General features: G+C 39.2%; 1 protein-coding gene and 2 non-coding genes across 20 annotated transcripts in view; all 3 read right to left on the minus strand.

The window, feature by feature from the left end:
* Positions 1–17,826, minus strand: part of PUM1 (pumilio RNA binding family member 1) — a 127,833-nt gene that overhangs the window by 25,784 nt on the left and 84,223 nt on the right. For 14 of the 18 annotated variants that reach the window (XM_067725183.1, XM_067725201.1, XM_067725200.1 and 11 more), the window contains 5 exons: positions 14,828–14,979; positions 9,281–9,419; positions 7,861–8,004; positions 6,736–7,032; positions 5,425–5,661 (listed from right to left, as the gene is read on the minus strand). In XM_067725183.1, the coding sequence (XP_067581284.1) occupies positions 5,425–5,661; positions 6,736–7,032; positions 7,861–8,004; positions 9,281–9,419; positions 14,828–14,979 (969 nt within the window). The remainder of the gene's footprint in view (positions 1–5,424; positions 5,662–6,735; positions 7,033–7,860; positions 8,005–9,280; positions 9,420–14,827; positions 14,980–17,826) is intronic. The other 4 variants (XM_067725190.1, XM_067725198.1, XM_067725193.1 and 1 more) reach the window with 2 other exon arrangements.
* On the minus strand, positions 9,089–9,165 carry LOC137220328 (small nucleolar RNA SNORD103/SNORD85). The gene has a single exon (XR_010941630.1). It is a non-coding gene; the product is annotated as a small nucleolar RNA SNORD103/SNORD85 (small nucleolar RNA).
* Positions 17,258–17,340, minus strand: LOC137220329 (small nucleolar RNA SNORD103/SNORD85). The gene has a single exon (XR_010941631.1). It is a non-coding gene; the product is annotated as a small nucleolar RNA SNORD103/SNORD85 (small nucleolar RNA).

Genomic DNA, 17,826 nt, shown 5'->3' on the forward strand with positions numbered 1-17,826 from the left:
GGCAACACTAGAAAAAAAAAAAAAGTAGTAGTATAACTGATAGGTTAAGAAAGGAAATAAAATGGAATCATATAAAATGCTCAATTAAAGCCACAAAAGGCAGAAAAAGAGCAGAAGACAGAAACAAAGAAAAAAAATAGAAGACAACAGATATGGTAAATATTAACCCAACTATATCAATAATCACTTTGAATGTCAATGGTCTAAATGAACCAATTAAAGAGATTGTCAGAGTGGATCAAAAAATGTAGTCCAGGGGCTTCTCTGGTGGCACAGTGGTTAAGAATCCACCTGCCAATGCAGGGGACGTGGGTTCGAGCCCTGGTCTGGGAAGATCCCACATGCCGCATAGCAACTAAGCCTGTGAGCCATAACTACTGAGCCTGCGCTCTAGAGCCCGCGAGCCACAACTACTGAGCCCTTGTGTCACAACTACTGAAGCCCGTGTGCCTAGAGCCTGTGCTCCGCAACAAGAGAAGCCACCGCAATGAGAAGCCCACACACCACAAGGAAGAGTAGCCCCCACTCGCCACAACTACAGAAAGCCCGTGAACAGCAACTAACACCCAACACAGCCAAAAATAAATAAATTTATTTTTAAAAATGTAATCCGACTATATGCTGTCTACAAGAAACTCACTTTAAAAATAAAGACACATACAGATTAACAGTAAATGGACGGACAAAAGTATACCACGCTTAAATTAAGATGTGCTTCACTTACTTTATACAAAGGGTTTTCTAGTATTTCTAGCCATCTAGTATTCCATCCTTTTCCTATGTGGAATGTTTTCATTCATCTTGTTTTGCTTTCTGTACTCAGAGATTTAGTAGATGCCTAATGGGCAAAGTCCTGCCTTCTTTGCCTTTTAAAGAAAAATTCCAAAGGTGCCCAACATCTGGCTCTGTATTTATTACAGGCGGAGGCAATGTTGCTCACCAAAGTGTTTATAAAAAGTTCTCCCCAATCCACTCCCTAATATCACAGCCAGGTAGCCCTAAATGAAAATAAGCCTAAGAGTAACTGTCTTTAGTGTGTAATACTGAATCCTAACTAAGTTGATTTTCACATGGTTTGTTTTACAGATGACAAGTCACCTTCAGAGAACCAGGTGTCACAAAACACTACATTTCCATTTAGAACAGAGAAGTGCCTAAAGGGGCACACATGACTAGTAAACAACCGGAAATTAATACAGGTTACTGAACAATAAATTAGAAACAGCTACTGCAGTTCAGGCAGGGACAGAGAAAACCATTTTGTTTGATCTTTGCTTTTCTTAAAGGACTAAGGGCACATACAACCTTGAATTTAAAGGACAGGAAGAATTTATTTGAAGAAGATAGGAATTCTACCATGATGATAAAACTAAATGCTTGCAAGCAACAAACAATCCAAAACAAAACTAGAATTCCATTCAAGAAAAATAAAATATACACTAACTAGTTTAACAAAAGACATTTAAGACCTACACACTAAAAATTTCAAAACTTTGCTGGGGAAAACGGTGCATGCAAAAAGATGAACCATCACCTCATGCAATACACAAAATTAATTCAAAATAGATCAAAGACTTTAAGAGCTAAAACAATAAAATTTTTAGAACAAAACACAGGAGAAAATCTTTAAGACCTTGAGTTGGGCAAAGATTTCTATACCAGAAAGCATGATAAACTGGACCTCATCAAAATTAAAACTACTGCACTTCAAAAACATCCATTTAAAAATAAAGGGCCTCCCTGGTGGCGCAGTGGTTGAGAGTCCGCCTGCCGATGCAGGGGACACGGGTTCGTGCCCCGGTCCGGGAGGATCCCACATGCCGCGGAGTGGCTGGGCCCATGAGCCATGGCCTCTGAGCCTGCGCGTCCGGAGCCTGTGCTCCACAACGGGAGAGGCCACAACAGTGAGAGGCCCGCGTACTGCAAAAAAAAAAAAAAAAAAAAAAAAAAAGATACATATATTAAAAAAAAAAAAAAAACAGAAGTTTGGGGACTTCCCTGGTGGTGCAGTGGTTAAGGATCTGCCTGCCAATGCAGGGGACACGGGTTCGAGCCCTGGTCTGGGAAGATCCCTCATACCGCGGAGCAAATAAGCCCATGTGCCACAACTACTGAGCCTGCTCTCTAGAGCCCACGAGCCACAACGAGAAGCCTGCGCACCACAACGAAGAGTAGCCCCCGCTCGCTGCAACTAGAGAAAGGCCGTGTACAGCAACAAAGACCCAACACAGCCAAAAATAAATTAATTAATTTTAAAAAATAGAAGTTTGATCTTTAAACAAGTAATGAAAAAAGCATTGAAGAGTCTATAGTAGGCACTCAACAAGTGATTGTTGAATAAATAATGAGAAAAATAACTCTGCAGGCACTGATGTTTTTTACAGTGCCCTAACACGTGTCTGTCTACTGGGAGGAAGTGTGAAAACGATATCATGGAGAAAAGATCCACACTGGGATAACAGAGATATAGGCTGGAGTGTGCACTCAAACACTTACTAGCTATGGGGTATCACGAAAGTCATTAAACCATGCTGAGTTTAAGTTTCCCTGTGTAGAGCAGAGTTACTTGAGTATTTAACATAATGAATGAACACAATGAATGAATGCTTACTTAGTATGGCTGTTAGTGATCCAAGAACTGATAGCCGGTGGCAGCAGTGTAGTATCAATAGTAGAAGCTATATTAGGAATGGCCCAATATATATTTGGTAAAGAAATGTTACATTTCCTTGGTGACAAATGGTAAATAGACTTATTGAGGCGATCACTTTGTAATAGTTAAGAATAAAGCATACACGAACCCTTTTCTCAAGGAAACAGACTGAGCTGAGGCAAAGCACTACCAATCAAGACACAAAGTTTCTCAGGAATGGCATGTATGATTAACGTGGTACATGCAGCAATGGAAATCCAATGGAAATACATACATCTAAAGTGCTTAAACAAAGTAAAAAAATTTTTAAGGGAAGGTATGTTAAAAATAAAACCAGGCAGACAGCAAGAGTCATTAAAATAAGAAATAACTCGCACCAATAGTTAGTTCCTTCTCCACAGGGGAAACGTAAATTAAGGAGAAGGAGGTATTTTATTAAATTGTTGATATATTGGAAAGAGGAAAGGCACCATGCATGCAAGTAATGTTTCCAGCTCCATTTTCAAACACCAAGAGCCATAGCATTTGGTTCAGAGGTTGATACAGTCCACAGGACAAATCTGGCCTGCCACCTATTTTTGTAAATAAAGTTTTATTGAAAGATAGCTGCACATTATTTTACATTTTGCCTGTGGCTGCTTTCACACTTCTACAGCAGAGCTGAACACTGACTACATAGACCATCTGACCTGTAAGCCTAAAATATCTACTATCTGGCTCTTTACAAAAAACTTCTTGCAGATTTAATTTGTTTACTACTCAGTATATGTTAACACAGTTCAAATGTTTAAACCAAGGAATTAAAGGGTACGATTTCTGGATCTGATAATGCACTGGTTTAAAAGCTATCCTGGGTACATTATGTGACAGGATATACACTGACACTACATGCTTTGGAGTCAAAAAGGTTTTGACTCTAAATCCGTTCAGATATGAGAAGACCTAGCAAGATATTTAACTCAGTTTCCTCACTTCTGTATCATAGACATAATACCATATCTTCCAGAGTGATATGTACAGCACCCAAAACCGTTAACAGTAGCCACTAATAGCTATTCCATAAATGTTAGTACCTTCCATCTACATACTAGACTGGGACTTTCATCTCCCCCTTATAAGTCTGCATTAACCCTCATTCTTTAAAGCCAGGCATCCTGTCACAAGGAAACACTGTTGTGCAATATACCCTATTCCTTATCTATCCGATATGGACTTACCAATCTGGAACGTCCCTACAACTTTTCTTAAGTAATGTCCATATACAACATGAGACAGTGAGCTTTACAACTACAGTTCTCATCATGTGAAATCTCAGGATACACACATACACTCTCTCTCTCTCACATTTCTATGTACATACATACATACATAGTTCTGCCTTAAAACTCATCTCTCAAACTCAGAGACAGCACTCTTAGTTCTAGAATAATAACTATATTATCCTGTCCCCTTCAAGACTTCTTTTGATTTTTATAATCATTTCCCAGTCTTTGTCTTTCCAAATAGAAGTACACTATTCGTTTTTAGTCAGTCCTCATTTCTGAGTCCAGAAAGCCACTTTTAATCTTGCCAGTTAAAAACAAAAAAAGGTCCATGTAAACTATGGACTTTGGATGATAATGATGTATCAATGTAGGTTCATCAATTGTAACCAAGGTACCACTCTAGTGGGGGATGTTGATAATGGGAGAAGCTATGCATGTGTGGGTCAGAGGGTGCAAGGGAAATCTCTGTACTCTCCCCTCAATTTTGCTATGAGCCTAAAACTGCTCTAAAAAATAAAATTTTAATTTAAAAAAAGTAATAATAAATAGAAGATTTTAAAAATCAGAATCTTCCAGCAAAGTGGCCATACATGGTATTTCCCAGGACAGTACTGATTCAGGCCTGTCATCACAGAGTAATTATTAACAGCAACCCCATTAACTCTCAAAAGCATCCTGGGTTGCATGATAAATTATATGGTCACTGTACTTCTATGCCTCAGCTTTCCCCATCTAAGAAATAAATCAGTACTTCAAAATCCAAACTCGATAAATAACTATAGAGGAAGGGAGTGCGTACCATCTTCCATCTCTTGAAAGATTTAAACATTTGCCACCCAAATTGTTAATACAAGTTTCTTTTCATTTTTATAACTGTCTGCTTACTATCCTCTTTTCCCTCCTCATTTTCCAGGATCTAAATGGTAACATTCTTTTAAACCCCACACATATAACAAGCTAAACATATAATTGGGAAATATACATCTATACTCATTAGCATACTATGTAGTTTAAGAATGTATATACAAATTTTTTTTAAAGAATCTGACAAAATTTTTAAAACAAAATGCTTTATGTGAGAAAGTAAGATATTAAACATATACATGGGGGAGGGGAGGGGAGTCTGAAAAACAAGGCTAAGTATTAATTGTGGTGATATTTCAGTGGTGATACGAGGTTAATACACTCTTTGTCTCTATTTTCCAGCTTTACTTAAAATGAATCTGTACTGTGTTTATACTGAAAGATTCTCACATGTAGCCAAAGATGTTCATACTAAAGCTGAAGTGAATATACAGGGGAGGCGCCCAAACTTGAATAAATCCCAAACTGCTGTGCTATCTAGGTACAGCCTAAATAACATGAGGTACCTTCAGGAAGGCACAGAACACCCAGGACACGTCTTAGGATAAAGGGATTGTCCTTTGCTTATGCAAAGTACTTCTAATGTCATCAGTGGCAAGAGATTTCTAGAGTTCAAGGTGGTGTTAGAGTAATGGTTCTTACCCAGGTTTAAGCTTGAAGAGGATCCATGTGAAGAGAGGGAAGGAGGTGGTGTCTGTGAATGTCCTGGTCCCTGACTAGGGAGAGGCATGCCCACGGGTCCAGGAGAGGAGGAAAAGCTAAGGCCGTTATAAAAACTGTGTCCAATGGGGGTCAAGCTGCTCGATGTCCTCTTATAAAGGTCACTGCTGCCAGTCAGGGAGTCACGGCGGGAGCCACTGCCAGTGTTGGAGTTTGCAACTAAAATGGAATTAAAACAATGCAGATAAGAACAGGCCTGTTCTTCGAAGAACAAGCCCAGTGACCTGTTCCTAACACTTTGATCCAGACTCCTTACCACCGCAAATTTGTCAGCAGAGACAGCCTAACTGTTTATGTGGCAGTTCTAGGGGCAGGTAAAGTAATAAAGAGGACATGGCTCAGGTTAACATGAAACTCTTTTTCAAACCATCACACGTATGCTAAATTTTCCTTCCTTTTGTGTCTCATATTATGGGGGTGAGGGTGGGTTAAAATCCTCTGATGGCCACATAAGTTATGGGAAAGGTGAAAGAAAATGGGCTAGAAAGAATGCCTTTCATCAACCCAAAGGTTCTAATAGAAAAATGGAGTAGAAAAAAGATTTGTGAATGGGGTACTGCCCCACTACCCAAGACTTACATATGAAAGCCTGGTTTCTCAAAGGGCTCAATCAAGAGTTATTGCTAGCCCCCAGCTCCAACTTAAGACACTTTCTCTCAAATAAACCCTTCTGTTTTGAGATCACATTGTTTTACAAACACTGCAATTATCCCATCGTTTACCTTACTACTTTCCTGCTTTTTTCTCCCATCAAAACATTTAAAATATCTCAGTTTAATTCCTTCCTCCCACTTTTCCATAATATCCACCTTAATTCTTCTCAAGAGACTGGAGAAAACTCATGACTCTTTAAGGCCTGCAGATTGTGGAGTACACTACCCTATGATCTTTGGTAAGTCCTCCTCCCTTGGTTCTTAACATCGACATTTGTATAATTCCCTCCACATTCTTCCAATGCCTGCAAAAATCCTCAAGGATTTTCTAATCCTTGAAACAAACGGACTTTGAGAGTATAAATAAGTAGCAACGTGAGTGTAAACCTGAAATAGGCCCCAAATGTGTAACTTGAATAGTCCATTATCTCAAACACATGTGGAACAGCTGGGTTCCCATGGGGCTCGGTCCAGATCTGCCTGTGGTATCTGTCCAGGGTTCCATGCATTGTCAGTGTTCCATAAAGATTGTAAAAATAATTAAAATTCAGTTTCAACAGCACATCAGTCTGATTTCTACCTGCTGTTCCAAACCCTCCAAGGGCTGATCCCAGAGTGGCGCCGAGAGAACTGCTACTTCCAAATCCCAAGGATGTGTTGGCAGGCTGGGCAGAGCCCTGGGAGAAGAGGGAGCTGCTCTGTGAATTGCTGCTCAGAGAGTTGTTGCCATAGAAAGAGCTGGATGCCAGGTTGTTACTGGGCTGCTGCTGGGGCTGGGGCTGAGGCTGCTGAGTTCCTAAAGGGCGAAATGGTCCATTTGTTGTTCCAGCAAGACCACCGGCTGCTCCATTTGCTGAAGCTGCAGCCGCTGCAACAGCTATGTAGAAGAAAGCAAACCATTTGGCTATGAAAGAGATTGGCCACATTTCCAAACTACATTGTTATCCTTTTGAAAACCTTTTAATGTTGCCATATTTTTTCAAAGCAGACACAAACCTTGTAAAGAACTATACAAATCTGTCTTTGATCCCTTCATCTGAAGCTTCTATTTTCTATTTCTACTTTCAATTCAAAGTCAAAATACCATTGAAGCCAAGTTCACTGTATTGACAGCTCTAAAGAGGCTATAGTTTAAAATAGAAATGGATATCAAAAAGTTGTATTTCAAATACAACTACTTCCTAAAATCTCAAGTTCTACAAATATCTACATTAAGGACATTTTTTTCCAGAACCAAATACTGAAGTCCCTCAAATTCCTAGGACACTTGAGCATGTTGCTCTCCCCTAGATGTCCCCACTGTTGCTCCCAAATTTATAATATATATGACTTAAAATAAAAACCTATTGCTCCACCCCCTCAAGCAAAAAACAAAAACAAAACAAATACCACATCATCTTAAAATAATGATATGAATTTCACGATATGAAGTGAAATTAGCCTTGGACTTCTGCCAACAGTGCCATTTTGTATGAGTAATCCAACTTCCTATGCTCACAGTAGAGCAGGTCCTTGCTGCTAACCAGCTGGTACATGCTGTCAACAGAATCAGAATCTGATCACTTGCTGCTTCTGATCCTCTCTTTGAAAAATTACAGGGTAGAATTCCTACACTGAGAATGTCAAAGTATATTTCAACACAGTTTAAGAATATCATCCATTGCCCCTTTTAGATCTGAGTGAGTCTACTAAGACGTAAGCTCACCTGCTTGTGCGGCTGAGGAGCTAATGATGACTGGGGCAGGAGCTACAAGTCGAACAGGAGCTCCAAGGCCGTTTCTCGCTCCTGCATTCACCACAAGGGCACCGGTTTGGTCATAGTAAGCAGCAGGAGCCAAGACTGGATAACCTGAGAATATTAAGTTAAGTACACATGAAACAGATAAGTACATATGAATCTAACAAATGTCTCCTGGGCACCAGAATATCTTATTGATAGACAGTTACAAACTCAGCATTGGGATCCTGGCTTCGCCACTTAAGGTAGCTGTACAACCCTGAATCTCTGGGTATCCTCATGAGGATAGTAATAATAACAGCCTCACAAAGTTCTTGTTAAGATTAAAAGATGAGTGTGAAAGATGTAACATGCTACCTGGCACAATAAGGGGTAGTGTTATTTATTATCCACCAAGTGTTAGGGAATTCGGTGGGATAGGGAATACCTGTGCTCTTCAAAGTGCCAACCACAGTTATCACCAGCAACCATACACTGACAATTTTTTTTATGTTTTCTTGCCTACACAAGTTAACAGTAGGTACAAATGATTCCAACAATCAAAGAACTTTCATACCACATAATCTAAGCACAAATATCCTACAAGTTAGCAGGGAAAACCTAGACAGGCTTCAATTAACAGGGTCTTTCAATATTCTATGAGATGGAATCTTCAAATCCTATTGAGCCATAAGAGAAACTATAGGTGACTTCATAATAAAACATAAATGCTTAGTAATTAACAACATGCATGATGCAAGTTCAAGTTACTCAGTGAATTCATAAATAGATCAGTTGATTTAGGGATGTGCCATGGTAAGAACCCATAAACGTATACTGAGGTCTCAGAAGGACCTGTTTCAAAGGAATAACCTCAGACTACATGCAATCCATGCAAAGAATAAGACCAGGAGACAGTGAGCTAAGAATAACCTATATTCAGGATATATATCAATCACAGATAGACAGCTACAAAGCACCTCTACTGTTGGTTCGAGAGAAATCCTAAAAATGTAAGGAGGACACTATCAAGGAATACTAGGAATGTCTTCCTAATAATACTATTCAAAGACATCAGCCTTGGAGTGACGCTGATGCAGTCTGGCCACTCTTTCCACTCTTAACACTGAGGGAGAAAACAGATCATCACCAAAGGAAAATAGCATACTCCAAGCTATGTGTGGAGGTTCACGTATCTCCAACATTTAAGACTGAGACTGGCTCAGAACACTAGGTGCTCTCATCAACGAACTATGGTCTAAGTGAGGGCAAGTGTATGTCATCCTCGCCAGTGCCAAATGATGACAAGCCTAAGCAAGCCAAAAGTACTGCCCATTCTCTTCTGAATCTTCCCCAATAAGCAGACTTTTTCACCCTCAAATGATGAGGAACAACAATGCAGCCTCACCTGGCATGCCTGCAGCCAGTCCTTGTCCAAAAGCAAGGGCAGAATTCACTGCTGCAGCTGCCACTAGTGGATCTGCTTGCTGTCCCTGCTGGTTCTGATTTGGGGTCAAAGGACGCTGGCTGGCTCCTCCACGGAGAACCTGGGAGACAAAAATAAATCAACTACTTTCTTTTCATTGGAAACATCTAAGACCCGCCACATGCTTCAGTTGGATCAACTTTAAAACTGATGGTTGTTAACGATTTTTCTGATAATGGTTTTATGTGGCATGGCTGTTAGGATAAAAAAAATCCATTAACAGCATTTCATATAGTGAAATTTCATTCTACCATTCTTAGTTTAAACATATTACCTTTATAAGGAGCCAAGAGCATACAAAAGTGATCATTCATTCATTAATCAAATACTTAATGCCTAACATCTGGCAGGTAATGGGGCTACAGCAATGAACAAGACACACAAAGCTCCTGCCCAACTGGAGCTTTTATTCCAGCGAATGAGAGCTAGACAGTAACTCTACAATAATTAAAAAGTGGGTGAGGGCCTCCCTGGTGGCGCAGTGGTTGAGAGTCCGCTTGCCGATGCAGGGGACACGGGTTCGTGCCCCGGTCCGGGAGGATCCCACATGCCATGGAGTGGCTGGGCCCGTGAGCCATGGCCACTGAGCCTGCGCGTCCGGAGCCTGTGCTCCGCAGTGGGAGAGGCCACAACAGTGAGAGGCCCGCGTAACCACAAAAAAAAAAAAAAAAAGTGGGTGAAAAAAAGAGTATGGTGGAGTGGAGGAGGGGTTTAGATATGATAAACAAGTGTAATTTACCCACATCATTAAGTTATAGTATCTGTATCAAAACACAGACACACAGACACACACAGACACACACACACACACACTAAACTTTCTTTATGGAATGTGAGAACATTTTCTCTACCCTATAACACTATTCCCATTTATCAGGGCCCAAATGGCCCCAAATGGCCCCAAATGAAATCAACAGGTTTGATTTAGGAGGCTTCTGACTTGACCGTTTCTATTCTTCCTCTCATAAATACCACAAACGCACAGTAATCTACATGGATATGAGTATTAGTCAAGAACACTGACATTTCAGCACAGAATACTAGTTCTGTCACCGTGATAAAGGATCTACTTTTCTTTTTATTAATGAAACATAGGTAGTAAGATGCTGATAATCATTCTTATTCTGAATGCTCTGAAGAATCTATTCCAAAAGATCTATCTATGCCAGTAAGTAAAAATGCAAAACCCAATACCAAGGCTAAAATTACCAACGTTTATGCATTTTGCAATGTTTTCAAAGGCAAAGTTCTTATCAGATCATTTTCAGTATCACTCTGCTACTTATAAAAGTTACACATGTAATCAAGAACCCGTGCACAGATTTTTCTTGGTACCATTTGGTAAAAAATGTAAAAGAGAAACACCACAATCAAATATTTATTAAATGAGTATTTTAAATGACCAACACTGTCCATATTGGCAAGAAGAGATGTGTAGACACTTAATTTACCCAAACTTTCTTATTTCTTTATCTGTAAGAATAGTGAGAGTAACAGCTGATCATGCAGATTTGTAGGAAATATTAGAATTAATGTCTGCAAGGCACAGTGCCTAGTACCCAGGAGCTAATCAATAACCAATAGTTAATTCCTATCAAAATATTAGGCAATTCATTTCTGTTTGTGAACCAAAGAATCTAACGGACTTGACAACAGAAGGAGTGCTTCAATCTATATAGGTAGAAGACTCAAGGGAGGCTGCACAGGTGAGAGTTTGTAGAAAATGCCTAACCAATAATCCAGAACAGCTCTCACCCTAGAAGTAAACAGCAGGTACAGAGATATGGCAAATACTAATAGTTCAAGAACTTAAAAAAAAAAAATCAATGAAAACATCCTTTTCATAGGGCAGAATGAATTAGGCTTATGTTTGGTTAGGAGTTGTGTGAAACATCAGAGGACAGGGAAATGGACAAGGTACCTGAAGAAAGGGGTAGTCCAGACTACTGAGGCCTATTTTACAATCAGGAGAGCAATGTGTCTCCTTTTTGTCAACTCTCTAGAAATCTAAGTGGTTCCCTTGACAATAAATCAAAGTTCTTAAGTCAGCTGCCAATATTCATATTTTAATTTCATAAATGTCAAGCCTGAATTTTATGGAAACAAATATGTAAAATTCCACAAGTAAAATTTTATATACTATAAAATCAACAAAAATGACTGAATATCTACTTGTAAAACACTATCCTAGGAGTTAGTTTACTACCTATCTTCATGATGCAAAAGGTGTTAAATTCAAATTTCTTTTCAAAGGTACTGATTTAAACACAGCATTTAAAATGTAATAAGCAAGTAGATGCTCAATGGAGATATTTTCATTAATAATCATTCATCCTTCTACAGTTCACCATGCTTAGTAGAATCATAATCTATACAGTCTCCCCTAATCTAGAAAGTTCAGAAGCCATTCTAAACTTTTCTCTCTCAAAATGCAACATCCAACACCAAGCCACCACCTGTGCCTGGGTTCAACCTAATATCCAGGATTTTTTCTTTAACAAACATTTTGAAATAGAGAATAACAGTTTTTTTTTTAATCAGGTGTCAAAGGAACCTTCAAAAAGAATGAAAAAGAAATCAGAAGGAAGGTGAAGTGGCCAGGATGTCACTGACTCTATTGAAAGTTTCAGCAATTACATTTGGAAGAGTCAGCATGCCTAGAAGAACATAACAAATGCTTTCTGATAAAACGTAAAGGCCAAAAGGCCGAAAGCAAAGTTTAAAAAGAACCTCTCATTTCAATGACTATGACCAAAAAAGTTCACCAAGAATATCGTATTTTCCTGAAACATCTGATGCCAGAAACTGGCAAAAATATCACTGGAACTAAAATATGGCTACTTGTTAAAAGGTAATGTTAATAATAATAACTTTTTCATAGTAAGGTTTGTTACTGTGGATGACAGAAAACTCTGAAATAATGTACATGATTATCATGCCCATTTTATAGCTAAGGATATATTCAGAGAAATCATGCAACTTGCCCTAGTTGCAACCAGTTAGTGGTAGAACAAAGACCAGATCTCAGGCTTTCTATCACCATGGTCAAAAGACGTAACAAGTTGTGAACTTACAGATTTGGGTTCAAATCTTCTTCTTTTTTTAAATTTATTTTTGGCTGCACTGGGTCTTTGTTGCCTTTAGTTGCAGAAAGCGGGAGCTACTCTGTTGCGGTGCTCAGGCTTCTCATTGCGGTGGCTTCTCTTGTTGTGGAGCGTGGGCTGTAGGCGCACGGGCCTCAGTAGTTGTGCCTCGCAGGCTCTAGAGCATGGGCTCAGTAGTTGTGGTGCACAGGCTTAGTTGCTCTGTGGCATGTGGGATCTTCCCGGACCAGGGCTCGAACCCATGTCCCCTGCATTGGCAGGCGGATTCTTAACCACTGCGCCACCAGGGAAGTCCCAGGTTCAAATCTTACCACCTTAATAGGTGTGTGATCCTGGGCACACAAATTCCATTTCCTTAATCTTATGCTGGGAAGTCATATAATCTACTTATCAGAATAAAAGAAATTATATGTAGAGCACTTAGCTTTAAACAAAAAGCTTTCAATAAGAAGTACTTATTACTATTTTTCTTATTCACTCTATTAGAGCAAATTTTAAACAAAGCAACTACTTCAGTCTTCTAAATCCATGATTTGGCAGCCATTTAAACACAAAGATCATGACTTGATAAATACCAACTATCCACAAAGAGTAGCTAAGAAATTTATTAATAGGGATCACCCATTCTGTCAACAAACTATCTGCTGAATTCCCTATGCATGTGGTACTAGAATTCTATCTATTGCAACAAAAATCATGCATTAACTTACAAAAAAAAATCTGACTACAAAAATACTGACTCAGAGGGGCTTCCCTGGTGGCGCAGTGGTTGAGCGTCTGCCTGCCGATGCAGGGGACGTGGGTTCGTGCCTCGGTCCGGGAAGATCCCACATGCCGCGGCGCGTCTGGGCCCGTGAGCCATGGCCACTGAGCCTGCGTGTCCGGAGCCTGTGCTCCGCGATGGGAGAGGCCGCAGTGGTGAGAGGCCCGCGTACCACAAAAATAAATAAATAAATAAAATGCTGACCCAGAATAAACTAGCTAGAATTTCAAGACCTGTGTTTTTCCTATAAACTTGTAAAATCTAAAAAATTAAACATACACTCTCTTACTAAAACTGATAAAAAGCAAAGGATTCTTGTTTGGATCATTATCATATGTACATATATGAGCTGGTGTTTTTCCTCAAAAGACAGCTTTAATTTGACGATGCTTATCAAAAGCCTAAATGTTCACTTTATTTACTTGGGGAAAAAACTCCATTTCTAGGACTTTATTCCATGGAAATAATCATGTACTTATGCAAAGAATATTAATCTTATTTATAACACCAAAATATGGCTAAGTTATAACTTAGTTATATAAATATAACATAAATAATAATGGACTGGTCAAAATAAATGAGATACTCTTTAATAGATTTTAAAACGTTAAATAACATGGAAGAGTATAACAACAAGATGCAAAGCCATGTGGACAGCATAATCCCAATTTTATAAGAAATTAATTAAATAGTAAGGCTAGAATGACAGATACCCAACATTTATATTGCTTTTTATCTGACAGGAGGATTTAGGGGATTTTTTTTCCTTCAAGTAATCCAATTCACCACAATTTTCAGCAATAAATAGGTGTTATTCTAGTAAGCAAGAGAAAATGGCCTATCTAATATAAAAAGACACATAGTGTTGCAATTAACTATCCTTTCTCATCTTGGTTAAAAAGCTTACTCTAAGTTAAAAGAGATAAAATAGGTATAAGATTTATGTCCAATTCAACAGATGTTACTATATATAAAATAAACAACAAGGATCTACTGAATAATACAAGGAACTATATTCAACATCTTATAATAACCTATAATGGAAAAGAATATGAGAAAGAATATATATACATACACACACACATATACATATGTATGTATATATGTAGGTATAAATGAATCACTTTGCTGTACACCTGAAACTAATACAACATTGTAAATCAACTTACTTCAATTTTTTTTTTTAATTGATGCTATAAATAAGCAATCTGAAGAACTAGTATCTCCCCTTTGGTAGCAAACTACTTAAAGAGAGAGCCAGAAGTGATCAGAGAATGGTGCTTAGAAACTAACTACAGTATCAAAGAAAGAAAACTTCACTATCAGTATGAATACTCAATTTGCCACACTTAACTGGAAAATCCTCTAAGCAGTATCACATGATATGTAATACCATGATCTCAACTAGTCACAATGAACAAGGACCTGATACGTAAAAGACATTCAGTAAAGCACAGTCAAGTCTGAGCATGAACTCAGATACCGCACAAGGAAACTCACCCATTCACAATTCAATTTCTCTATCAGGGACGACACTACCTTTTACCTACACACAATAACTAATATTCGCATTCAGGTGGCATAAATTTTGTCTGCACTCACCTGCTGCTGCCCTTGCTGAGCCTGAGGGGTGGTCTGCTGATTAGCAGAGTTTGTTGCTGCAGCAGCGGCAGCAGCTTGCTGCTGGAAGAGGCTGGCAGGGTAGACTCCCCAGGGAGTAACTCCATAATACTGGTGAGGGACCACAGCCGGGCCTAAAAAATAGCAAGAGAAAGGTAAGAAAAGTTTAGACTATTAACAATCATCTCAGTTTCCAAAGACAACCTGACTCAGCAGACACTACTGTAAAATATTAACTTAATATATTGATTCATTCTAGCTACTCATGAATTCTATTTTTAAAAAGCAGAAAATATTATACATGATCCCCAAACCAAAGTCTTCTAAAGTCAGTAATATACTCCAGGCCTAGAGGAAGAAGCTAGTGAAGGACCAAGCATTGGAGATACTGAAAGAAAGCATAAGTGATAGAAGCTGGAAGGGGTACGTGTAAGAACAGATGGAGGAATTGGCCTTGCTCAATCAAGAAGGGAAATAAATGTAGAGTTTGTGTGCTTAAAGTGATGGAACACAGCAAAAGATTAAGTTGTACCCTGCTTTCAGTGGTAAGGATGGCACCTGAGGTGACTGACAGGGACAGGGATCTTGGTGCTTCATTAACTCCAGAAGCATGAAAATCCATCAGCTGCCTAACAAAGCCCAAACATGCCACTGAACCTCCACGGCTCAAATCTAAGAGGCTTGGTTTTCCTATTTCTAATGTCACAAAAAGCATTCAGCACAACTACAATCAGACATTGGTATATGAGATTCAAATTTGTCAAAGCTGAAAACAAGCAGAAATAAAAAATGTAACACCTTGACTTCTTACAGACCTGAGTATTCTATACAAAACTAAGCGTTCTGGGCTTCCCTGGTGGCACAGTGGTTAAGAATCTGCCTGCCAATGCAGGGGACACAGGTTCGAGCCCTGGTCCAGGAAGATCCCACGTGCCGCGGAGCAACTAAGCCTGTGTGCCACAACTACTGAGCCTGCGCTCTAGAGCCCATAAGCCACAACTACTGAGCCCAAGTGCCACAACTACTGAAGCCTGCGCGCCTAAAGCCCATGCTCCACAACAAGAGAAGTCACGACAATGAGAAGCCCGCACACAGCAACAAAGACCCGACACAGCCATAAAATAAATAAAATAAATAAATTTATTTTAAAAAAACAACAACAACTAAGCATTCTGCTTTAGCCTAAATAATCTGTTCACCCTCTTTGGAAACAAGCTACAGCTGTAGTCTCTGCCAAACAGAACATGCAACAGAGAAGTAACAGAGCTATGCAGAAAGCAACCTGGGAGGGGCAGAACTCTAAACCACAGAATTCTCTGAAGCTGGTGGCAAGAAACACCAAGGCTTATTTGCCAACTAAGACAAGGACTCAAAGCCAGTTTCTCACATCTGCTGGAACACATCTCTAATAAGAACCTGCTTAGTTAAAGCACAGAGTTTCAAATATTTGCAACCTGATTAAATAATTACTGCACTTTTCAGTGAAGCTCCATAAAGCTGTTTCAAATATATCCATTCTGACATAGTAGCCAACCCTGTAGAAATATGTACTTCATTAAGTCAAAATCAATTTATACATGTTTTTTGTTTCTCCATTAAGTTCTAAAACACAAATAAGTCAAATTATATCACTGTCCAATATTACTCTGACATTTCTAATTCGGTATTTTCTGTGTCTGTGGTCTTAGCCAAGATCAAGAAGCTGTGTTCATAAAGGTGCCCACTGTCAAACACAGGGCAAAATGGTTCAAAATGAAGGTGCTGCTTAGAAAAACTATGCTACAAAATGAGATATTTTTTAATAATAAACAAATGGGCTAAAAAATGTTAAACATGTAGGCATCTGAATAGTCTAAAAACGATACCTCCAAGTAGGAGAGACTGGTGAGCCCCCAAACTCAGCTGACTATTGTTTATAAAGTGGGGTGGTCTTGGGACAGTTAAAGAAAGAATGAAAAAGAACACAATGAAGACTACCTATGTCTTAGTTTCCTCACCTGCAAAATGGGTGTAATAGATATTAGGGTGTTGTCACATCTGTTGTTAAAGGTTGGCGTGCAACCTGCAGTGACAGTCCCAAGGCTCCCCCAAAAGTCAACAAAAGCAAACCTCTACTGTGCAGAGAATGATGTTACAATAAACAACTGCACTGTCCTTTAACTTTTCTCAACTGGCATTTCTACTACTTTCCTTGGTCATGTCTTGGTCATGTCTTTCCTTGGTCTACTACTTTCCTTGGCTCATGACACAGAGTTTAGGAAAATAGCTCAGGGTGCATCATTAATTGGGCTTGGCTCCTCAGGATGCCTGCTTCAATTCCTGTGTGATTAACACTCCACAAGAATATGCAGTTTCACAGTTTGGGCAGTTAACAGTTCTGGCTCTCTGTGAAAGCCCTTAAGTCATTTTCAGTCTGGCTCAGCTGATAAGTACAAAAGCAAGATTCTCATCACCAAACTATGATCTCAGTGAGGACAAGTGTGTCATCCCTAAGACTAGTTCTTTGTTTCAAATAGCATATAGTAAGTTAGTAGAGGAAAGTCTGCAGAGGAAAGGAAGTACAGAGAAGACAATTCAGGATAACACAGACATTGTATACTACAGTGGGGTGCATGCACAGGCTTTGAGCTAGATCTGGCTCAAACCCGAACTCTACAACATTTAAATTGTGTGACCCCTACTACCCAAAGCAATCTACAGAATTAATGTGATCCCTATCAAATTACCCATGACATTCTTCACAGAACTGGAACAAATAATCCTAAAAATTATATGGAACCACAGAAGACCCAGAATTGCCGAAGCAATCCTGAGAAAAAAGAACCAAGCAGGAGGCATAACCCAGCCAAACTTCAGACAATATTACTAAGACACAACAGTAATTGAAACAGTGTGGTACTGGCACAAAAACAGACATATGGATCAATGGAACACAAGAGAGAACCTAGAAATAAACACACACACCTACAGTCAATTAATCT

Source organism: Pseudorca crassidens, chromosome 2, assembly GCF_039906515.1.
Source record: "Pseudorca crassidens isolate mPseCra1 chromosome 2, mPseCra1.hap1, whole genome shotgun sequence".
NCBI classification, from domain to species: Eukaryota; Metazoa; Chordata; class Mammalia; order Artiodactyla; family Delphinidae; genus Pseudorca; species Pseudorca crassidens.